Below are 24934 nucleotides of genomic sequence, written 5' to 3'. Positions count from 1 at the left end.
ATTCATTTTTTGGTGGTGGTGGGGAGGTAATCTTTCTGAATTAGCATCCAGGGTCACATCCCAGTTCAAAAATATCCCATGGAGTGCAGTCATCTCAGCCAGCTGTTGAAGGCCTCTCTGGCTGTCTCCCGACTCTGTTGCCAGCCTTATCACTAACGGCTCTTCAGTTGGAACTCTCCACCCTGTAAGCTTGTCCCCTGAGGCCATTTTGCAGATTAATGTCTCTGTAGATCCTGACTCCATGTCTGCCCTCCTCCTATGTTTTAAAAATCAAAATCCTTTTCCTTTTTAAAGCCCAATGCAAGCCTGACCTTCTTCCTTGAGGCCTTTCCTGACCATGCCAGCCCCAGTGATTTTTGTCCATCCTTTCCCTTCATGCCACTTAGAGATAGGTGCCTCATTTTTATGATCATTTTTATGATTTTTATGATCATACATTACCTTCTGCACTTAAAAGTCCCTGTCTCATGAAGGGTGTATACCTCTCTTATGTTCCTCGCTGTGCCTGGGAAACTATTACAGCAGGAATACCTGTTAAATATGATTTTATATTGCCTTTGACCAAAAGGCTTTTTGAACCAGAGCCATCAAATTAATAAGTACTTTCTGCTTGAAATACTAAGTGGCACTAAGAAATCCAGCTATTACCTTTAACTTGAAAAAGAATATTCTGAATTAGAAAAGCAGGAAATGGTTATACCATCCAATAGGGATTATTCAACAAATCTACCTGAGAAGGGGAACTTAAACCGTGCCAGGAACCTAAACTTCTTTCTTCAACTCAAAATTCTTTAGACCTTCCTCTCTTCCCTAGATCTCCTAATTCCCCACAAGTGTTTCAAGAGAACCTATGATATTGCTTGTTTCCTGCTGTTCTGCTCCAGGGATGTGTGAGAAAGTGCTGTAAGAGGAAGTAGCTCTGGCCACTGCTTCCCACTCACCTTGCTGTCTCTCCTTCTGCATCAGCTAGCTGTTGAGGAAAGCTTGGAACCCCACAGGCATTCCCATCTGGAAGTTGATTTGAAAGAGTATTGAATTTATAAGAACATGATGTTCATTCTTTTGCAGAAAGACAGATCTACCTTTGAAACAGAAACAAATGACTCAATGTGGCTTAGCTCTTGGTATGGGGGTGGTAGTGGATGCAGTCTGCTTCTATGAAGAGGAAAAATATGTAGACCAGCATCACAACATGCAATATGTTTTTGAATAATCTTTCTGATGGGGCCAACATCCCAAATTATTACTTTATTGCTCACGTAGTAAAAGATCACGCTAAACCAAACTTGTATTAGAGACCATTGGTGATAGAGGGCGCTATTTTTTCCCAACAATAAATCACTTAATGTCTATTGCCACTTTAAAAAATGGGCTAATGATTTCCAACTCTATATGTCTCAGAGAAACACTGTCAGGTAAAAATGGTAAAACATGAAAAAATAATTTGAAATGATTATGTATTGTTAATGTTTAATATTATTTACACAAAGATTTTGTGAGTTCTATCCATCTGCGTATCTGAGCAGTACTGAGCAAGCTGACACACTCTTCATTCTTTGTTGGCTCCACTCATGCAAGAATTCCTACTTATGTTTTATGACCTACACAAATTACTTCCCTCTTTCAGCCTCAGATTCCTCACCTGTTTAATGTGGATAACCTGTCTCATATGGTGAAGCAAGGCAATGCACATGCCATGCTTAGCATGTCAAAGACGGCATTTATGATCAAAAGCAAATTAAGGCTGGGCGCGGTGGCTCATGCTTGTAATCCCAGCACTTTGGGAGGCTGAGGTGGGTGGATCACCTCAGGAGGCCAGGAGTTCAAGACCAGCCTGGCCAACATGGTGAAACCCCATCTCTACTAAAAATACAGGTGGGTGTGGTGGCAGGTGCCTGTAATCCCAGCTACTCAGTAGACTGAGGCAGGAGAATCACTTCAATCCAGGAGGCTGAGGTTGCAGTGAGCCGAGACTGTGCCATTACAGTCTAGTCTGGGCAACAAGAGAGAAGCTGTGTCTCAAAAAAAAAAAAAAAGAAAAGAAAAAAGCAAATTAATTTTCTCACTTCCAAATATGTGCTGAAAGTAAAGTTTGCTGTCAATTCATTTATAACCCATTACTGTGTGATAGAAAGATGACTGAGTTAGGAGCTCTAGTTCACAGTAATTTGATAGGCAAATTATTTAATCTCTCTGGGCTTCAGATCGTTGTTTGTCTTATTTAAAATGAAGGAGCTGGATTAAATTATCTCTGAAGTAACTTCCAGTTCTAAGGTTCCATGATGCAGGATTTTTTTCACAATTAATTTTTAAACAAAGTTAGCATAAGAAGTATTATATGATTGACAATTTATATTTTAATTAAATATACTTCAGATTAAAATTTTTATCATGCAATGTTTAAAATACAGAAGGGTATGGAAACGGATACAAGTACCTGTCATTCACTATAAGAAATAAAACTTGAGGCCAGGCGAGGTGGCTCATGCCTGTAATCCCAGGTCTTTGGGAGGCCGAGGTGGGCGAATCATTTGAGGTCAGGAGTTTAAGACCAGCCTGGCCAACACAGTGAAACTCTGTCTCTACTAAAAAGAAAAAAAAAAAAAAGAAAAAAAAAAGAAAAAGAAAAAAATTAGCTAGCTGGGCATGGTGGCACATGCCTTTAATCCCAACTACATGGGGGGCTGAGGCAGGAGAACTGCTTGAACCTGGGAGACTGAGGTTGCAGTGAGCAGAGATCATCCCACTGCACTCCAGCCTGGGTGACAGAGTGAGACTCCATCTCAAAAATAAATAAATAAATAAATAAATAAATAAATAAATAAATAAAACTTGATTAATTTTTAAAAAATGGGTCTGGAAATGCCGTGGGTGAGATTTAGTTACATTTAAAGGTGTAAAAATAAGATTGAAATCACTGCCTAAAAAAAGGAAATTACTTTGGATGCCCATTGTTTCTGGAAGAAGGGTGTTTTCATGCCTATGTGGCACTGACGTTATATTAGGTGGAGGCCAAAGTAGAGAACGAGACCCTCCTTTTTGGAACACTTCATATAACTGAAATGGAATGTATATTACCTTAGCAATACTATGTGCCTAAATAAAACATGGGTTCTGATTTGATATGCATCTCATTTGTAGTATGAAGCTTTTCTTACCAATCCAGGCGTGCCAGAACCACTTCTTGACATAGAATTGACCTGCATTCAAATTCTGGTTCCTTTCCTTTCTACATGTGTGACCTTGGGCAAGTTATTTAAACCCCTCTGTGCCTCAGTTTCTGTGTAAAACAGGGCTAGCCTTAGAGTTGTGTGCATCTTAAATAACACCTGGAAGACTCTAAGAACAATGCCTGACACATAGTGAAAGGGAATGATCATTATCTATTATTATTCAGGTCCATAAATAATTATTGGCTGTCCACTCTGTAGTAGTCTCTGTACTAGACCCTGAAATACCTTTGGGATTTCAGCCTTTTTGTTTGTGTTTTGTCTACAAACAATGTGTTACAAACTGAGATATGAAATTCTGATAAATTCAGCAGTCCAGTTAGACCCAAATTAATCCAGAAAAAAGGCCATTTGGAGTCAGGACATTTTAAATTCGGGAGAGAATATGAGATGTAAATGAAATAGTTACTTAAGGTCTTGCCTTTAAGTTATTGAGTTACTGTGCCAGGTTTTAGAGAGTACATTTATGATGCATATTAAAACCACTTTGACATTCAAGGAGTCAAACATGCCTGATTAGACTTTCATGTCCTGTATTTATAAAAAGGTTAGTGGTACATTCCTTCAGTGCAAATTATTTTTGGTTCTTACTAACATTTATGAATATAATAAAATCTATACAGCATAATGTATGTGGTTAATTTGTCCACATCATCAGTTTGCTTTTATTTAAGGAGATATCCAAGAAGTTGCTACATCTTAACCAGTAATTTCAGCAGTTAGGGAATAGGCAATATCTAGTTAAGGGCAATTGTACTTTAGCACTATGAGACAAAATGAGAAATGCAATCACGGCAATAATGTATTCTCCTGTATAAATCTGTCATGGAAATGGTATAAGAAGACATACCTTTTACAGGCAGTTTCATTGTTATGCTTTCTGGTGATTCTAAGCCTGGCCTATACAACAAGCAATTAATAATGTTTGGTCTGCGAGTTGTCTTGGGTGGATATGTACACAGGACTCTAAAAGTAGGTTTAAGGTGATGAATTCAACAGAGAATCTGACCATTTGGCCTAAAGGATCTCATATTTGACTGGCTTTGGCACTGGCTTGACTGGTTACCTTCCGAGATTTTGGAGTTAACCATGTATATAACCGCTATCATGTAACTCTACCTATGGTGTTTTGACAGACACTGAATACTTGGCCATGAACTCCTCCTATAGCTCCTTTATTTGCCTATCTTGCACCGTTAAGAAACTGAACACATAGGACACAACCCTTCCATTACCCGATATCTGCCAAGATGGAGATAATTAGGCAACTTTTCTCAAAAACTCTTGATGTAAAGCAGAACAGTGACTAGGTCCCTTCTTAACAATAGGCAAAGTGAGCTCCAGCATTTACTAAGATGGGAACCATAACATGCTGGCCGGAAATAACTTGGAAGCTCATTTTGTCCATACCCAATTGTAGACAGTCAAGAATATAAAAATATTCTGCATTCTCTTGTCCTTAGTACTCCTTTCTGCCTTCCCCATTTCTACAAGCCTGATGGCTTTTAAATGTTAAAATGCTCCCTAAAAGCACCTCATAAGCCTTATTACACAAGTCACATAGGAACAAAAAGCGCCTCAGATAGTCCTCCATTTGGGCGCAGTCTTGCCTTCTGAGAAAGGGGACTCTAAGAATTAATGAGGGCCCAGATTTGGGATATCTGGGGCAAGACTTGGACCTTCCTGGTAAAACACGAAAACAAAACAATAAACACGGCCCCTCCCCCCATCTCCAAAAACAAAAACAAAAACTTCAAGGCCATGCCGCCGCGGCCATCAGTAGCTCCGGCTCAGAATTTGACCGTTAAGAAAAGGAAACTAGGCTGAGCTAGGGCACCTGAGATCCCGGCCGTCTGGGGCCGGGGCGAAGTTGCCGGCGTCGCGCGGCTGGGGGCGCCCGCAGGGCCCGGCGCGGCGCTCCCGGGGACTTTCACCTGCTCCGCTGGCAGCTCGGGCTGCGCGGGGGCGGACCCGGCGGCGGGCGGGGCCTCGGCGCCCGGAGGGAGGAGCCGGCCCGGGCCCGCCCCGCAGGAGGAGCCGCTCGCTGGCGGCTGATCCAGCGTCTCCGTGACAGGCACCCAGCTCCTCCGCCACCGTCACCGCCACCGCCACCGCCACCGCCGCCTTTTCTTCTTCGTCCCGGGCCGTGCGTTCTACTGCTCTGGGGCCGGCGCCGCGCCCAGTCCCGCTTCGGGCAGCGCGCCCCACCGCTCCCCTCCCCGGGCAGGGGCGCCGCGCAGCCCGCTCCCGCCGCCACCTCCTCCCCCGCCGCCCTCCTCGCCGGCAGGAATTGCGCGACCACAGCGCCGCTCGCGTCGCCCGCATCCGCGCAGCCTGCTGCCGCTCGGCCTTCTGCACCGCTCTGGGTCCGGCCGCCGCGCGGCCAGGGCGCCCCCTGCCCCGCGCTCCCAGGCCCCACCACGCGTCGCCGCGCCCAGCTCCAGCCTCCCCTCCCCGGGGTCTCGCCAGCCCCTTCCTGCAGCCGCCGCCGCCTCCGAAGGAGCGGGTCCGCTGCGGGTCACCATGCCCAGCAAAACCAAGTACAACCTGGTGGACGATGGGCACGATCTGCGGATCCCCTTGCACAACGAGGACGCCTTCCAGCACGGCATCTGCTTTGAGGCCAAGGTGAGGGGGCTCCGGGGAGGGTGCTACCTGTGGTGGCGGTGGGCGGGGGGGCATGTTTGAGCGGATGGGATGCATAGCCGTCCTGGACCCAGAGCTGGTGGGCTAGGCCGATTTGGGGGCCTTTCTCTTAGGGATGGTGACTCTCCCTTCTGAGTCTGTAATTCCTCGGGCTCCTGCCCAGAACTGTTCAAGAGCAACTGCAAAGTTTGAGCGGTATTGCCTCACCTCCCCCTTCGCACCTGCAGACTCCCCCATCCTTATCTGCCTAGGACTGGGTTGAGTTACTTCCCGGATCCCTCCTCCAGAGGAGAAGCCGGCGAGTGAGCGCAGCCTGGGCACCTGGTGCTTTAGAATCGGTTTAAGGGAGCTCTGGTGTTATTTATCTGCTGGGCTCCCAGGGAGAGGTGCTTTCAGGAAGGTCTTTTAAAAGAGAAATGCCTGCTTCCTAATTGAAGAAAAGAATACAGATTTTTTTTTAACTTTTTTTTTTTTTTTTAACCGGGTCTGGGTGTTGGAGTCACTTCCTAAATGCCTAATTTGCCAGACTCTCTGCATGTGCCAGTCACCGAAGGGAGTGGTGAAAGCTACCCATTTGCTAGTTTTGTGGCTTAATGTTAAGTTTCAGCATCTGGTAGGGAACTGTTGCGGAAGAATTTAGCAGAGATGACTGGAATTTTCAGCGCTGAGGTCGGAGCCCCAGGTCCACCATTGAGGGAGGGGTGGAGCAGAAGCCTCGGTCCTGGACCATCAGGTGTGAGGAAGGTTGACCCCCTGTGATGCACCTCCCTGAGTGAGGAGTTCTGGCTCTGAAATTGCACTGGCGGTGGCCACTGCCCATCACCAGGAAAGAGTGCTTTTTCTGTGGAAAAGTGTTCTGCTCTTCCTTCAAGCCCTTTGACCTCCTCTGTGACGTATAGACCCAGGGACTTTCGGCACCTACAGTGTGCCTGTCGGTGAAAAAGTATTGCCCCTCTAAGTAGGCTGGGTCTTGCTGGTTTTGAAAACGTACTTTGGATGTGACGACAATTTGACTCTTTGTTCTCTTTTTCTCTTTCATGATGGTGTACGTGCAGGCTGTTAGCATCTCACGAAAGGATTATTCCATCAGGTGTCTCCTTCCTTCAATTCACACAATTTTCGAGTATCAGACATGTGCCTAGTGTGGTCAGTTTCTTTAGATTTTTTTTCTTTCTCGTGTAGATGGGTGAGTTGGTGAAGCTCACCTTTTTTTCCCCTGAATAACCTTATCCCAGCCATATTTGCTGGAGCTAGGAGAACTGCCTCCCCCAGCCCCCCGAAACATTAAACCCTGCCGTGGAATGCAGAGCTGAATTACTGGGTATGGCTGGGACAGAGTGGGGCTGCAGCCAAGATCTTATCTCACTTCTCTCATCTCTCAGAATAGATCTGGTCGGTGGGTCTAAGATGGGATGCTTGGGTTAATTTTTGTCCAGGCCTGTTGATTTGGTGAGTGGGGGTTTTTATTTTAAAGTATGAGTTTTCCTCAGGGTCATGATTTAATTTTCTTGGACATACGTAAACTGGGGAATTGGCTTGTGTTTTGTTTGGTTCACCAGTACCCTGTTTTACAAGTAAGAGTTGGTAAGAAGGGAGATCAGATTTAAAGTGTTTTAAGACTGAGCATGGTGGCTATTGCCTGTAATTCCAGCACTTTGGGAGGCCAAAGTGGGAGGATCGCCTGAGCCCAGGAGTTAGAGACTGCAGTTAGTTATGATTGCAACACTGCACTCCACCCTGGGTGACAGAGTGAGACCCTGTCTCGGATAAATAGATAGATAGATGGATGGATAGATAGATAGATAGATAGATAGACAGACAGATAGATAAATACGTGTATTTTCTTTTTATTTTCTCACAGTTCAGTTCTCTGCTTTTGGTCCCCAAAACCTAGTGTGCCTAAGAATAATCAGGTGAGGGGGTTAACAAGTTTGAGTCTTGCCACACCCCAATTTTAATTCGATGCATCTTGGGGGAGCCCAGGACTATGTACCTTTAACGAGCATTCCAGGTGATTTAATGCAGGTGATTGTGGCCAGACTTTGAGAAATATTGAGAAATATTGGGCTTGAGGGTTGCCTCCAACTTGCTCCCTTTCCCAAATGTACAGTTTCTTTTCTAAGCAAATGTCTGGGGGCTGTGTGATGTAGTTCCTATAGTAACTTCCCCGGATTCACAGGCAGTGGTGGTCAGTGAAAGGAGAGGGAGCCGCAGTTGGTCCAAGCTGTTTTCCCAATACAAATCTGAGACATAGGGGACTAAGGATCCTTCTTTGAGAGAGGTGAGGCAGAGAAGAAAGGACAGGAGCATATGGTAAGGGGAGTGGTGGAACTTCTTTGGGCAAAGGCTGACTTTGAGGACCAGGTCCTAACTCCCAGATCTTTGTAATTGATGCTGCACCCTGGCACATTCAAACACCATGTTAGTCAAGACCTGAGCAGAGGTGGAAGCACAAGCTTTTCTGTCCTACATGCTCCTGGTAACAGCCTTTTCTGGCTGTTTTCAACATCCCTGCAGAGCAGTGTCTGTGCAACTGCACAATCACTGGGATTTCAGGGTTAAATCCACATCACAGTCTTCCCTTGTTTTGGAAAAATGCAGGCTGGGAAATGCAAATGTATTATTGTTGCCTTGTCAGGTACCCTTGGAAAATGAGTGCGGCTCTTTCTCTCCCAAGGGCTGGCAGTTTTTCAGAATCAACATTGGATTGAGTGTTCCTCTGGATGTATGCCACTCATTTTCAGGGTTCTGCAGAGACTGAAAGGTATGCAGTTAGGATCGAAGGACATCCGGGTGGCAGAGGTTCTGTGCACTTAAAAAACCATGCATTTAGTTATCAAGTGCAATCCTAGATTTTTTCACCTGCAGTACCTCATTTAATTCTCACTACTTCCCTAGGAGATGGGTCTCCTTATGTCAATTTTATAAATGAGGATATAGGCTCAGGGAGGTTGTTGTGTGCCTTAGTGCTCACAGCTGTGTATGACAAAGCCAAGATTTAAGCCTGGGGCTTTGACTTCAGACTCCCAAATCCAGTGCCTTTTCATTCAATAATTTTTATGAGATATTCACTCTATGTTGGCCACGGGTTTGATTCACAGCTCTCTAGTGGAGTGGTCTCAGGTTGCTGGCCTCTAGGACTCTGGTATAGGAAATTATTCAAACATAAATGCATGCATACATTTATTTATTTATTTATTTAGAGATGGAGTTTCGCTCTTGTTGCCCAGGCTGTAGTGCAATGGCATGATCTCACCTCACCACAACCTCCAACTCCCGGGTTCAAGTGATTCTCCTGCCTCAGCCTCCCGAATAGCTGGGATTATAGGCATGCACCACCATGCCCAGCTAATTTTGTATTTTTAGTAGAGATGGGGTTTCTCCGTTTTGGTCAGGCTGGCCTCGAACTCCTGACCTCAGGTGATCTGCCCGCCTCGGCCTCCCAAATGTTGGGATTACAGGCATGAACCACTATACCTGGCTCAAACTTTTAATGCTTGGCCGTTTCCAGATTTCCCTTTGGGCTGAGAGCTGCTTGCCAGGGAAACCTGCTGTCTGTGTTCAGAGTGGGCACCTGGCTTACTGACTGATGCTGTCGGGTGGGTAAATCTTACATGCCCGGAGAGCCTGTGGCTCCTTAGTACCTGCCTCCTGATCTCCCAGTATGTCTTCCTGGTGGCCAGTGTCATCAACTGTCTCTCCTGTCTTGGTGAGAAAGAGACTTTTAATGCTAATGGTACAAAGGATAATAAGAGTATTAATAATAGTTATGTCTTATCTGTAGGTGATTTTTGATTTGCATGGGACTTTTACATACAAACACTTTTCCTCGTATAGAAACAGGCACATTAGTGTTATCTCGATTTTTCAGGCCAAAAAATGGGGATCAGAGAGATTAATTTGTCCAGAGTTGCAAATTGGTATATCAGCTAATGATATTTATTGAGCACTTACTATGTGCCATGCGTTGTTCTAGCCACCGCCTCACTTAATCCTCACACTCCAGGGCTTTTGACTCCAGGTCCATGATTCTTTCACCTCCTCCAAGGCTCACTCAATCCTGAAGTATTAATAGTTGCTTCCCTTATAGTCCTAACACTCATTGCCTAGATTGTTCCCTTATATCTGTGTGTATGATACAGATGGTCAGAACTGGAAAGCACCATGGCTCAGTACAACACCCTCACCCCATCATTGGACAGATGAGGAAATTGAAGTTTGGAGGGGAAGTCATGGACCCAAGGTCACATAGTCAGATAATAACAGAACCAGGACTTATCCCTGGTTCCCTGGCTTCAAATTGGTTTCAGTTATCCATCACTTGAAAACAAACTACCTCAAGACTCAGTAGCTTGAAACAACAACTGTTCAGTTTGCTTATGAATCATGACTCAGGAATTGAGGCAGAGCTTGGCTGGGCTGTTCTTCTGTTGCTTATGGTGTTGACTGGATCACTCACTTTGCTGTATTCATCCGCAGCTAGGCTGGAATGTTCAAGAAGGCTTCACTCATATGACTGTGCCTTGGTGGTCCTTCACATGACTGTTCCCTCCACTGTCTGGCTTGGATCTCCTCACAGCATGGTGGCCCTTTTTTTGGGCAGCTGGTTTTTCAGTAGGGGGTATTCCAAGCAGGAAAGCAGAAGCTCTTAAGGTTGGGCCTTTCTGAGTTACATAGGATCACTTCTGCCACATCCTGTTGGTCAAAATAGGTTATTGGGGAAGAGAAATAAGCCCCACTTCTTGATGGGAGAAGATTGCACGTGGGATGAGAGATATTGCTGAAGCTGTTTACCACACAAAATTCTGTTTTTTCCTCTCTGCATATATCTTCTCCAGTGACATGGAATGTTCTTTGAGGAATCTCGTGCCTCTGTGTATCTCCCCCTCCCAAGCCTCAACATCAGGTACAAACATAGTCACAATGAAAAATTGTCAAGTGGAAGAAATGACCAATTGTGGAAAGTCTGAAAGCAGTAAATATCATTGCTGAGTGATTTTGTGGTTTGGGAGCATTTGGTCAGATTGAAGCTGAATTCTCTGGCTGTATTTCCTTCCTTGCTACCTGGCTTCATTGGTTGATGGTTTCCCTGATGTGGATTTTAGAGATTCCAGTAACCTCAGCAGGATATCTGTGGATGCCCCTTAAACATACTGCCATGAAGGCCTCCAGATGAATGACATTTGGTCACCGTAAGTGGGGTATCCCTGACTCGTCTGAGCCTGCATGGCATGGTACAGAGCTCTCAGAACCCATTCCACTATACACTGGGTGCTTATGTCCACTTTCTCCCTTCTCTCCACCCTGACTAAGGGTCCTGTCTTCCAGGGTTCTGGAACAGTAGCAATTCAGATTAAGGGTCTGATGTATTTTCCAATGTCATCATTAAGGAGGAGACATAGTTCACTTTCTTATGCTTTTCCAGATGCTTTTAAGAACACTTATCTTCTGCCCAGACCACTTTTTTTTTTTTTTTTGGTGGGGGGCAGTGAGTTCCAAAGATACAGTACTGCTCTGAAATGACACCGTTTTATTTGTCCTTACATTGCTCTCAGGTGTCCCAGTATGTTCCTCCACACCTGGTGTTCTTGGGATTTGATGGACAAGTCTATTTCTACATTAGCCATACATTTCATTATTTTATGGCTTTCAGTCGTAGCTCTGAAATGGCTTTCAGACATTTGCCCACAATGTTCCAGTTCTTTTTAGTGGTCAAAATCATGCAGCCACATCAAATGATGACCTTTGCCAGTTATCTGTAGCTAGGACCCTAACCAGACTTGACTCACTGTTTACTATTGCCTACTCATAATGCTGCTACTCCCAAGACTCAAACTTTCAGAATGCTTTCGCTGGCTGTAATTACCTGCCTTCCCTTTATACCTTTGTTGCCTTGAGGATGCTCTTAGCTGTGCAGTGACCTTTTTGCTGCCCTCGTCCTGCTGTCTACCCTCCCTGACAGCCTGGGACCATGCCCATGGCCCTTCCTTCCTGCCTTTTTGCCCTACCCTGCAAACTTGATCTTTGCTACTTTCCTTCTTCCTTTCTGTTTTTGGAAAAGGCCATTTATATATTTTATTTGGAGAAATGTCTATTCTGATTCTTTGGCCATTTAAAAGTTGGATTGGCTTTTTACTATTGAGTTCCCTCCTTTCTAATAGTTTTATTGAGATGTAGTTCACATACCATACAATTCACTAATTTAAACTGTACAATTTAGTGATTTTTAAGATATTACAGATCTGTGCTACCAGCACTACAGTCAATTTTAGAACATTTTTATCACATTAAAAAAAAACACTAGGCTGGGTGTGGTGGCTCACGGCTGTAATCCCAGTGCTTTGGGAGGCCGAGGCGGGTGGATCACTTGAGGTCAGGAGTTCAAGGCTAGCCTGGCCATCATGGTGAAACCCCATCTCTACTAAAAATACAAAATTAGCTGGGCATGGTGGCACACTCCCGTAATCCTTACCACCTGCATCTGCCTAACCCTGAACAGCCACTTATCTACTTGCTGTCTCTAGATTTGCCTATTCTGGACATTTCATATTTATGGAATTATATAATATGTGATCTTTTGTGTCTGACTTCTTTCCCTTAGCGTCGTGTTTCAGGGTTCATCTATAATTTATCAGTACTTAATTCCTTTATATGGCTGGATAATATATCATTGTATGGATATACCACATTTGGTTTGTTCACTCATCAGCTGAGGCACATTTAGGTTGTTTCCATTTTTGCCTCTTAAAAATAATGCTATAAACATTCACGTACAGGCTTTTGTGCGGGCATGTTTTTATTTTTATTTTTTAAAAATTTATCTTGGGTAAAATAAATAAAAGTAAAATGGCTGGGTCCCATGGTAACCATGTGTGACCCTTTGTGGAACTTCTAATGTGGCTGCATCATTTTACCTTTCCACCAGCAGTGTGTTCATATCCTCACCAATGCTTGTCTGACTTTTTGATTCCAGCCATCCTTCTGGGTGTGAAGTGCTATTTCATCATGGTTTTGATTTGTATTTCCCTTTTGAATAACAGAATACCTCCTCATTCCCTAGCAAGCAGACTCAGAGAGAGAGAGAAAAAAAAACGACTATCTTTTCATGTGTTTTTTGGCCATTTATATGTTTTCTTTGGAGAAATGTCTATTCTGATCCTTTGCCCATTTAAAAGTTGGATTGGCGTTTTACTATTGAGTTGTAAGAGTTCTTTATATATTCTGGATTCAAATCCCTTATATAGATTTGCAATATTTTTACCCATTCTGTGGGTGGTCTTTTCACTTTCTTGGTATTGTCCTTTGAAACACAAAGTTTTAAATTTTGATGAAGTCCAATTTTTTTCTTTTTCCCTCATTTTGAAATCTGTCTGCTTTCCATGTCCTGTTAGTCTGCCTTTGTCCTCTTAATTATGCCCTTCACTCCCCACCCCCACCCTGGCATGGTTACATTTCCTGGGTACTGACTTACTCCTCCCTGCCTAAGAATATGCTATGGCCTTCCCTCTGTGAAACGTCTCTTCTTTCTGCCTCTTTCTTTAATTAACATGTTGTCTTTCTCTTTCTTTCACAGCTAAGCCTTGTGAGAGAGTACTCCACCCTCTGCAGTTTCTCAGTCTTCATTCAGTCCCTGGCCGCATCCTTCCGACTTCTGTCCTGGCTCCTCTACTGAAATTGCTCTGCTGCCCCTTCCTCTGTCCTCATCCTTTTTGACTTTTCTTCCTGAGCAGCCTGTCCTAGTCCTCCGTGGATTGCCTCATTGGGCTCTCTGTGCCTGCTTGCGGTCAGCCAGCCCCCTGCCCCTGCCCATACCTCCTTCTTTTGTGGCTGTTCTACATCCTCCCTTTGCTCTCTACCGTGAGTGCTCCATTCCCTCTCCGTTGGATTCTGTCTGCTCCCACTCTTCTGTTATGCAGGCTGCTGGCTCTCTACTTCAGTCCAGACTCCGCATCTTTATTTGCAGCTTCCTGCTGGCCATCTGTACCTGAATGTGTTGCTGTCCCCATCACTCAACAAGCTGGAAATCAAATTTCTCTTCTGACTTCATTGTCTTTTAACGACCCCACCATCCTCTTGGGCACATGGGCCTGACACTTTAAAGTACTCCTTGTATTCTTTGATTTAACAGCCAACTCAAATTTGCTGTTCACTGGGTACCTATGGTGTCCAGGCTCTACTCTCCTGTACCCCACACCAAGTCAGGTGCCAAATCCTCTTGAATGTTCCCAGTGACATCCATCCATGTGCCCTGGCTGATCCATCACCAGTTCACATGCTCCACCCCCTCCCCTGTTATCAGGGCCATCAATAACCTCCTGAAGGCCTCCAGTGCCCCACTTGTTCTCTGATCCCCTCATCCCTCAAACTTTTGCCCTATCAATTTTCTTGAAATGGTTATCCTCCCACTCAAAAACATGAAAAGTTTCTGTACTTACTATATTAGAACCAAAATTCTTAGTATGACATTCAATACTGTTTTTGAACAATTCCCTTTAATCACCCTGGGCTTCAACCCAACTGTAGTACCCACCATTCCCTTAACCCTCACTGCAGTTTCCCACCCAGTTCACAAGTCACTCCGTGAAGTGGATGTTACCAGTTCCACCTGCTTTATATTAGAGCTGCTTGCCCTGTCCGATTTTCATCCCTGCATTGTCATTGTCAGGGTCCATGTCACTCTGCCCCCGTGTCTTCCACAGCACTGAGTACAGTGCCTTGCGCATAGAAAATGTATTTTGAATGAAAGAGATGCTCCCTATAAGATGGCCAGGACCCTCCTGGGTCACCCAATGGTGAGAGGTGCCTTAATTGACTTCACACTCCTCCCCCCCATTTTTCTTGCTTTAGTCTGGTAACTTCCAGTTGCCAGTGGCTTGAGGGACCTCCCTGGTGTGGCCTCTTTCTGATAACCCCAATCTCACACAGTGCTAATTCCTTCCAATGAAAATGCCAAGTAAGCATTTTTTTCCCTGAATTAAATAAAATTCCAGTGAATGTCGAATGGAATTAGAATCTGAATATAGAACATATGGCCAATTTCAGGAGTAGGTAATTGTCGTTTCTCAATTGTCATTTATGTAAGAAACATTTTCTTTCTTTTTTTTTTTTTTTTGAGACGAAGTCTGGCTCTGTCACCCAGGCTGGAGTGCAGTGGCCAGATCTCGGCTCACTGCAAGCTCCACCTCCTGGATTTACACCATTCTTCTGCCTCAGCCTCTCGAGTAGCTGGGACAGCACGCGCCCGCCACCACTCCTGGCTAGTTTTTTGTATTTTTTAGTAGAGAAGGGGTTTCACCATGTTAGCCAGGATGGTCTCGATCTCCTGACCTAGTGATCTGCCCGTCTCGGCCTTCCAAAGTGCTGGGATTACAGGCTTGAGCCACCGCGCCCGGCTGTAAGAAACATTTTCAACTTGTTTTCTCATTAATGAATTGATGTCTTTTTTTCCCGTAATTCATGGCTTATTTTCTTTAATTTGCTACTTTGCAATTTTTATGACGTGAATTTGGTTGGTAGCATAGCATGGCATGGGTTCAGGAGCCAAACTGTGTTTAGGTTCAAATCCTGGCTCTATCCCTCACTTGCTACATGACCTTGTGTGAGTTATGTAACATCTCTCCTTTAGCATTCTCATTTGTAAAAAGAGGATACAAATATCTCATACTTCATAGGGTTAATGGGAGGATTGAATGAGTAGTACCTGTAAATGGCCTAGCATCGTGCGTGGCACAGAGTTGGCTGCTGTTTTTGTTACTGTTATTAAGTCCTACAAGTTGCAATTTAAGTTTCATCTGTGCATGGTTTTAATCTATGGAATATTCAGACACTCTGTTCTTTTATAAGTCAGAGACCTAGTCGTGTATTATCTTCATTATACATGCCTGCTTAAAAAATCTAGCTGCAGCTACTCTGATTCCTAAAGTTGCAAATCAGACAGCGTGACTACTTTGTGGGCTTAAAATAGCTGTCAGCCTCCTTGGGAAGGAATAAAAAGGGGTTAACTAGGTTCTGGTGCATGCCACCATCACATTTGTTCCAGCCCTTTAATCCTTGTCAGGATTAAAAATCACAGAATCTTAAGTATGGTGGTGTCTGTCTTCACTTGTCTTTCTCTGAATTTCTTGGATAAATATTTCTTTAGGCAGAGGTAATCTAAGCAGAAGGAATCTTCTGTCATGGGATTAATTAATACCTTATGATGCTTACATTTCCCCTTACAATTTTTATATTCAGCATCATGTTTCCTTTTAAGCACTGGAGCAGCTGGCTTTAAACGTTATTTAAAATGGCACTTCCAGCAAGTTCAGTGCCCAGAGAGTGCTGGAACACTTTAGAATTCCTACCCCACCACCCCTTGTGTATAGCCCTGTTGGTTTTCTCTAGTGAGGCTTAAGTGTCTCACCCCTTTATGGTCCATCCATGAAAACTGAGGAGAGTGGCTACCCCCCTTTATTCTTGAAACTAAGTGCTTTCCAGGGGGAACTTGTTTCAATGAGCAGCGTTGAGTATTGAATGAGACCTGGGAATCCCTACTAAGGGGCCCACCCTTGGGAGTAAGGGGGTGACCAAGAAGGGAGTGCTCCCCTAACCCCACAGCACCCTGTAACATTCTGAATTCCCTCAGCGCATGAGTGTGTTGGGGAGAGGGAAAGGAGACAGGGAGGAGACCATAAGAAGTGCTGTTTGCATGCTTGTAGAATTATCATGCATCCGTATTCTGTGCTGCTCTTCCATGCTAGTTCCATGTGTGCATTGCGTGTCTCCTTAATTAGGCTACAAGCTCCTCAAAGGTCAAGGGGACTCCCTAACTTACTTGCCTCATGCTAGCCACACCATAGAAAGATAACATAATTACTGTCATTTAGAAAGTGCTTACTGTGTTCCAGGGACTGTGCCAAGCTCTTTCTATGAAACGATTAATTTAATTCTCCCAACAACCATGCTCGTTAAGGTATTATCATTATTTGTATCTTATAGATGAAGAAGCCAAGGCATACAGATGCAGAGTCACTTGCTCATGGTCTACATCTAGTAGTGGATAGATCCCAGAGTCACACACAGGTAGTGTGGCTCAGGGTGTCTCCACTATGAACTCTTGTGCTGTATATCATTCAAAATACCAAGAGCTAATGTTTTTCAAGTCCTCACTGTGTTCTGTGCATTGTTCTAAGCATTTTACATGTATTAACTAATTTAATCTTTACAGTGGCCCCTATCCCATGAGGATAGGTGTTATTGTTCTAGTTTTTCAGAGGAGGGTCTTTTAGCTTGGATTGAATAGGCAAATGGTCTGTTGAAGGTGATCTTAGTCCTTTCCATTGTGGCTGTGTCTGGGACCCAGGTCTGTTGTTCTGTGCCATTGGGCAACGGCTCACCTGTAAAGACTTTTCTGGGCCATGTTGATGTTGTCCAGATAAAGAAATGAGGCATCAGTGACTAGGTGGAAATGCTGGAGAAGGGGAAGGAGAGGAGCTCTGGGAGGCCCTTCCTGAAGGGTGTTATTCTTGGCTGGGCTCTTGCCTGTGCATTTCCTGTTCAGTGTGGCATTTCACTCCTCTCAATGTCCACGCCCTTTTCCTTGCCTTTCCCAGCATTTTTTTTTTTTGTCTTTTGAGATAGGATTTTACTCTGTTGCCCAGGCTGCAATGCAGTGGCATGATCATGACTTATTGCAGCCTTGACCTCCTGGGGCTCAGGTGATCCTCCCAGCTCAGCCTCTCAAGTAGCTGGGACTACAGGCGTGTGCCACCATGCCTGGCCAATTTTCATGTGTATATATATATATTTTTTTGTAGAGATGGGTTTTCACTATGTTGCTCAGACTGGTCTGGAACCCCTGGGCTCAAGTGATCTGCTCGCCTCAGCCTCCCAAAGTGCTGGAATTACAGGTGTGAGCCACTGTGCCTGGCCCCACTTCTATTTTTTTCCTGTATTCCATTTTTAAAAAACTTTTATTTTAAGCTCAGGGGCACATGTGTAGGTTTGTTACATAGGTAAATTTGCGTCATGGGGGTTTGTTGTACAGATTATTTCATCAATCATGTATTAAACCTAGGACTCATTAGTTCTTTTTCCTGATCCTCTCCCTCTTCCCAACCTCTACCGTCTGAAAAGCCAGTGTGTGGTGTTCCCCTCTATGTGTCCATGTGTTCTCATCATTTAGCTCTGACTTATAAGTAAGAACATGCAGTATTTGTTTTTTTTTTTTTTTTTTTTTTTTTTGTTCCTGCACTAGTTTGCTGAGGATAATGGCTTCCAGCTCCATCTATGTCCCTGCAAAGGACATGATCTCGTTCTTTTTTATGGCTGCATAGTATTCCATGATACATATGTACCACATTTTCTTTAGCTAGTCTGTCTATCATTGATAGGCATGTAGGATGATTCCGTATCTTCACTATTGTGAATAATGCTGCAATGAACATATGCGTGCATGTGTCTTTATAATAGAATGATTTATATTTCTTTGGGTACATACCCAGTAATGGGATTGCTGGGTCAAATGATATTTCTGTCTTTAGGTCTCTGAGAAATCGCCACACTGTTTTCCACAATGGCTGAACTAATTTACACTCCCACCAACAGTCTATAAATGTTGCTTTTTCTTTACAACCTTGCCAACATCTGTTATTTTTTGACTTTTTAGTAATACCCCTTTTGACTGGTGTTAGATAGTATCTCATTGTGGTTTTGATTTGCATTTCTCTAATGATCAGTGATGTTGAGCTTTTTTTTGCATATGCTTATTGGCCCACCTCTATTTTTGAGGACAAGTTATCTCCACTCAGAGGCCCCAGGGTGCCTCTGGTAGAGTACAAAACGCTGAAAAGCTCATTCCCAGAGATGTTGCCTTTTGGATTGGAAATCTCAGTCCACCATGCACAATGGAAAAGCTCCTTGGTTGTGTCCTTTTTTTCTATCTTGACTATAAACTCTTTGCTTTTTCTTTTGGTTTCTTTGGGTGGGAAGAAGCACTCATGTAGAAACAGTTTTGTTGTTCTGTGGAGAGGAAGATTAGTGTCTCCTGTGGGCCAAGTGACAGGTAACATTATCTTGCCACACACAGCCTCCACTGTAACTACATTTTCAAACTGGCTGGTTTTTTTTGGAGACAGAGTCTCACTATATTGCCCAGTCTGATCTCAAACTCCTGGGCTCAAGCAATCCTTCTGCCCTGGCCTCCCAAAGTGCTAGCATTACAGGTGTGAGCCACTGTGACTGGCCTCAAATTGGCTCTTTAATGTGGCTGGATTTCTTAAATTTGGCAGCCCAGATTAAACAGACTATATTCTGGGCACCTATATCCAAAGTATGATTGAAATTTTACCTTTACTCAAAGTCACTTAAATGCATTTTTTTCCTCCTCCAGATCAAGGATTTTGCAGTGTCCACAGATGGAGGAAATCACCTGCAAATTCTTTTGATTAATTAGAGCAGGTGTTTTCAGTCTTTGGAGTAACCACAATCACCTGAAAACTAGTAAAAATACAGAGGCCTAGGCTTGTTGAAGTAGCATAGGGCCTGAGTGTCTTTACCAAGTTTTCCACCATGTGATTCTGATGGACACTTTAGTTTGAGACCCACAGCATTAGAGCACTGGTTCTTAAACTTGGCTGCTCATTGAAATCTCTGTGGAGTTATAAAAACAAAATGATAGCTAAGTACTCCTAGTGATTTTGATTCAGTTAGTATGGAGTGCAACCTGGGCATTGTGATTTTTCTATCTTCTGTTTCTTTGCTGAGACTTTTGACTTTTTAATTGGTTTCAAGCATATTCATAATTGCTTGTTGAAGCATTCTTAGGATTGCTTTAAGACCCATGTCAGGTAATTTTAATATTATCTGTCATCTTGACTTTGGCTTCTGTTGATTGTCTTTTCTCACTCATATTGGGATTCTCCTGGTTCTTGGAGTGACAAATGATTTTTTACTGAAACCTGGACATTTTGGATATTATGTTATGAGCTTTGGATCTTATTTAGGTCTTCTAGCAGGAGAGCCTCACTACTCTCAGGTAGGGGTAGAAGTCTAGGTTATTCACTAGGCCTCAGCTGATACCATCCTAGTTGGAAGGGGTAGGGGTACCTCATTACTGATTCCACATGACCACCACTAATACTGGCCTTAATACCACTGGGTTGGTGGCAGAAGTTCAAAGTCTCCACTTGGTCTTCTCTGACACCCCAGCAAGGAGGTGGAAGAGGCCTTGTGTTTCCAGGTGAGGTGGATGTTCCAGCTTCCCATTTGGTGTTGTCACTATCGGGAGGGAGGTGAGATTGGAACATCTGATTACAGCCTGGTGAGGCAGAAGACTAGTTTCCCCACTCAGTTGGTGAGGTTGGGCCACAGTTTTTTTCTCTTCTCTTTTTCTTCTTTTTTGAGACAAGGCCTCACTCTGTCACCTGGGCTGGAGTGCAGTGGCATGATCATGCCTCAGTGAAGCCTCAACCTCCCAGGCTCAGGTGATCTTCCCACCTCAGCCTGCCTGGTAACTGAGACTACAGGTGGGTGCTACCATGCCTGGCTAATTTTTTGTATTTTTTGTAGGGTTTTGCCATGTTGCCCAGTCTGGTCTGGAACTCCTGGGCTCAAATGATCCACCTGCTTCAGACTCCCAAGGTGCTGGATTACAGATGTGAGCCTCTATACCCAGCCCATAGTGTTTTCTGTGGTATTTTTCTGGAGTGGAGCTGTTACTGCTGGAAAATTGTTTTTGTTGTACTCTGCTGCCCCTTTCCTGGTCATTTGGTTAGAGAGAACAGGCTTTCTTGGGACCTTTTTTGTTTTGTCTGTGTCTATTGGTGTTTCCAGGTCTCCAGCTTCTCCAGCAACCAGTCTGGGGGATGTGAGGCTAAAAGAAAATGCAGGGAACTCGCTCTGTGCCATCTCTTGGGTGCTAAGGTCCCTAGCTTGTCTGTCTTCTCTCCATCTTTCAGATTCTTCTCCTGCTTGTTTTATGTATAATGTCTGAACTTTTCAGTTCTATCTCAGAGGAATAGGGGAAGGTATATCTAGTTCATTTTTGTGCAAGTGGGAATTCTCCATATTGGGAGGCTCCCCAGTTGATTCTAATCAAATCAAATCAAGCAGGAACATTTGAGAATCATAGGGTGAAAACATTGGAGCAGGCAAAGGAAGTTTCAGTGGGAAGACCAAGAAGAACTGGGGTCCTCGCCAAGTGGTGGTCTTTATGAATCACTATGTACTCCCTCATAAATTCTTATTTCATTAATATCCACTTTCCTCTCATGGGTTTGTTGAGTTCTCCTTAGATTTCTTTCTTCATGTAGCCCTTTCTGAGTCTGACTCCTGTTCCCTGAATTTGCATTCCTAAATGCAGATATAGAAATGGATCCAGTCTACAGGAAGCATTTATTGTGCATCTACCATATTTGGGACACAGTGCTTGGTGTTGAAGGCCAGAGAGAGATGAGACAAGGCTGGTGACTTGAAGGGTGTCAGCCTCGCTGGGAAGATACTGACATGTGGAAAGATAGGCACATTATATTATTAGGTATTAATCACATACTATGTGCTGGGCATTCTGCTAGGTGTTTTATAAACTTTCTGATTTAATTCTTCCAGCTGTGCTGCCAGATGGGTGCTATTTTTCCTCTTTTATAGTTGCTGCTTCTGAGGGTCTGTCAAATCAAGTGACTTGCCCAAGTTCACTTCATATCCAATTCTGGGACAAAAATGAGATCAAGGCTTTGGTGCTGAAATGAGGCCTTGCTTTTCACATGCAGCCATGTTCCACTGAGCTTTCTGTAGAGTGTATTCATGGGCACTGCTGCTATGGAGCAGAGCTCATCCATTTTCCTGGACCCAGAACAACTTTTGGAGGCAGCTGTTAGTGGGCTAGTCTGTGGCTTTGGAAGGGTTATTTCAGGGGTTTTAAATGATTCTTGAGGTTTTAAAACATCCTTAGCAGCTCTGTGGAGGGTGGTGGAGGGGGCAATAATAGGCCTGGAGAGACTGTCTAGGAAGCTCGTCCTGTACTGCAGGCACAAGGTGGTAGTGGTCGGAGCTAGGGATATTAGACAACAACTTCCTTTGTGTTCCCAGGCTTTTGTTAATATTTATCTGCAGTATAGCAGTTATTTGTGTCTTCTATACCCTCCCTTGCTTACCCTGAGTAGCTTTCCCTGGCTGGTGAGATCCTTATCTCACTGTATCTGACTTGCTTTTGAATTTCCAGAGCTTAGCACAGTGCCTGATGCCTTATAGGTGTGCCATTGGTCTTGAATGAGTGAATCAATGCATGAAGTTAATGACAGTGTGGGTATACTGCTTTGCTCTTCACCACATTTACTGGGGTGCCTTGGCCAGGAGTGGGATCCCCAAAATGGCTCTTACCCACTATAGTGATTTTGCTTCCCCTGCCCAGCCCAACTGTCATCTGAGTCACGTTGGCTATATCTCACAAAACAGTTTTATGTAGAGAATCTGATGTTTAATGACTTCCCCCTCCCAGTCATTCCCTTGACAGGATGGTAAAGAGGTTTATGATGTGTGTCTCATTTTTCTTTTACTAAAGTTGAACTAGCTTGTAGCTGGCTTTGTAGTTGGAGGCGTAGGATGCATACAACAACTCCACGCTCATCTTGTGAGGGTTAGCTCAGCAAATACTAGTTTCTCACCCTCATCCAACTGTACCTGTGTGCTTCCTTGTATTGCCACAGCACCATCTGATTTATAGTGGTGTTATTTGTATACTTAGCATAGGGCCCCAAAAGGTGGTTGAACTTTTGTATTTTCTGCAGCACTGACAGAGGGCCTGGTTTATAGTAGCCACTCAGTAAAGACACATAGGGGTGGATGAATTCAGCAAGAGTTTGGTGTGTTAGAGTGAGGCTGACATCCCTAGAATGCTATGGATGTCCAGTAGCTTGTGACAGTGATGCCCCTTAGTGAGTCTTTATTTCCTCTTTCCAACAGTAGCTTTAAGTTGTTTTCTGTTAAAAATATGTCTGAAGCATACACTTGAGGCTGCTGACTCACCTCTTCTAAGGCAGTCTGAATGCATTGGATATGCCATGTGGGAGGGAGGCAGCCACCTCCCCATTCTCATTTACACTTTTTTCACTTTACACTAATTTGTCTACTCTATTGAGCATGGAGGCTGGGGTCTGAGAGACTGGAATGTGGCTTGGGAGAGTTCAGGACAAGCTGCAATGCCAATCCCATCCTTTATTGGATCCACGGCCTTGAACTAGTCACTTTCATCTCTTTGTACTTCAGTCTCCCTCATCTATAAAATAACAGAGCTGATTTAGAACCTAAATCTCAGAGGTGATCTCTGAGGTCCCTTCTAACTCCAGCACTCCATGATTCTGTATTTGATTCTTCCTGTGTATTCTGCAGACCATCCCCCTTTACCCAGTGAAGTCACATCCCAATTAATGCCCATGTACTGGCTGACAGATCAATTAGAGCAAATAGTCAGAACACAGCAAGACTGCACAGCACTCCAGGTGCTCCTGGGCTGTGTAAAGTGCCTTCTCTCTTTGAGGTGTGGGAGGAGGAAACTTGTGATCTCTGTCTTCCTTTAGCTGTTCATCAATATGTTGTTCAAATGTAACTACATATAAGCAGGATTTATCCATTACTAGTCTTATGCTCTCAAATATTTATACTGTTTGCTGCTCTGTGAAAAAATTCTTTAAAGTCTAGTCATCAATTTTACCCTATTACAGCCAAAAGAGAAGAATTTTGAAAAGCATCAGAACCCTATAGGATCAAATTCTGCAAAAAGGCAAAGGACAAAAAAGACTTAGTTATGATCTTGCATTTCTGTAGAAATTCAAGCAGGAAGAGGCCTATATGTGCTTGAGAGCCCCAGGGGTTGTCCCAGGGGCCAGAGTCTTGGGCTTAAAAGCTGGCATTGTTGCTGACTGTTTGAGGGCTAACAGTTAACCTTGCTGCTTCGGAAACCTAATTTCATGTAACAGTGCTTTGCAACCCTGCTGCACCATAGGATCACCTGAGGAACTTATAAAACATGGATACCCACTGCCCCTAGGGATTCTTATTTCATATGTTCAGGCTGGGTTCCTATCATCATCGTAATTTTAGAAACTCCCAGGTGATCTTGTCATGTGCAGCCATAAGAACTGCTGATGTGTACACAGAATAAGGACATTTGTGAGCAGAACTGGGTTGTTCAGATTATCGAGCCTGATTTATAAGGCCAGAATTTCTTTTTATGGATTTACAATGAGGAACCTAATTGAAAAGAGTTATTGGATATACTTGGGGATACAAAACCAGCACTTATCTCGCTGCAAGTAGGAGGGTGGTGGTGAGTAGGGGGACAGATCTCCATCAAAAGGGTATTTGGGAATGTTTAATGGCAGCAGGCCAAGAGGGTTTGAGGTGTGCCCCCAAACAATGGTGATGATTTCCTCTTTGAGGCCAGATTATTCAGTCTGTAGGTCAAAGCCCTCCTCATACTACTAAGTATTTGGCTGGACACTGCTAGCTGTGTGTCCAGACTGTGTGTGTGTGTCCAGGGCTGAGCAGCACCTCCTTCCCCTTCCTGTGGTAATGTATTTATGAATTTATGAATACATACAGCCTGGTGACTGATACCTCTTTTGGTATCAGGGATTTTCTCTCCCTCTCACCATTCTCCTTCTCCTTCATCTCTCTTCCACTCCTTGTGTATTTTGTGTCTCAGACCTAGAATCAATCATTTCTCCAGGAAAACCTGGTATCTTTTAATGCAAAATTGTATTTCAAGACCATTATCTTGGCACCAGGGAGGCTAATTTTTATTGAGTTGGCCATTGTCTATACGTCTTTTTTGGTGAACAGAGCTGGGAAACTACACATAAGGAAAGAGCAAGAATGAATGTGATAGATGTAAACATACTTGTATCATACTGATATTGCCAATATCATAACTACTTCTGCATTTCATCTGATCTTTTGTCCACACTGAGAATTCTGGTTTTCAAATACATAGGGAATAACAGAATCCAATATTCCATAGTTACTCACTTGCTTTATCCTACGCTACACAATTAGGAATCTCAGAATAATAGTACAAACACCAG

At 43.9% G+C, this 24934-nt stretch overlaps 1 protein-coding gene across 7 annotated transcripts in view; it reads left to right on the top strand.

Moving 5' to 3' along the window:
* Positions 1 to 5279: 5279 nt before the first annotated feature.
* NOS1AP (carboxyl-terminal PDZ ligand of neuronal nitric oxide synthase protein) overlaps positions 5280 to 24934 on the top strand; it is a 325570-nt gene continuing 305915 nt past the window's right edge. For all 7 annotated transcript variants that reach the window (XM_065543084.2, XM_065543083.2, XM_074038868.1 and 4 more), the window contains exon 1: positions 5280 to 5858. In XM_065543084.2, coding sequence (XP_065399156.1) covers positions 5754 to 5858 — 105 coding nt within the window. In that variant the 5' untranslated portion in view covers positions 5280 to 5753. The remainder of the gene's footprint in view (positions 5859 to 24934) is intronic.

Source organism: Macaca fascicularis, chromosome 1 (assembly GCF_037993035.2).
Source record: "Macaca fascicularis isolate 582-1 chromosome 1, T2T-MFA8v1.1".
Taxonomy (NCBI): domain Eukaryota; kingdom Metazoa; phylum Chordata; class Mammalia; order Primates; family Cercopithecidae; genus Macaca; species Macaca fascicularis.
Note: the sequence above shows the minus strand (reverse complement) of the source record. Positions and strands in the feature narration are given on the sequence as shown.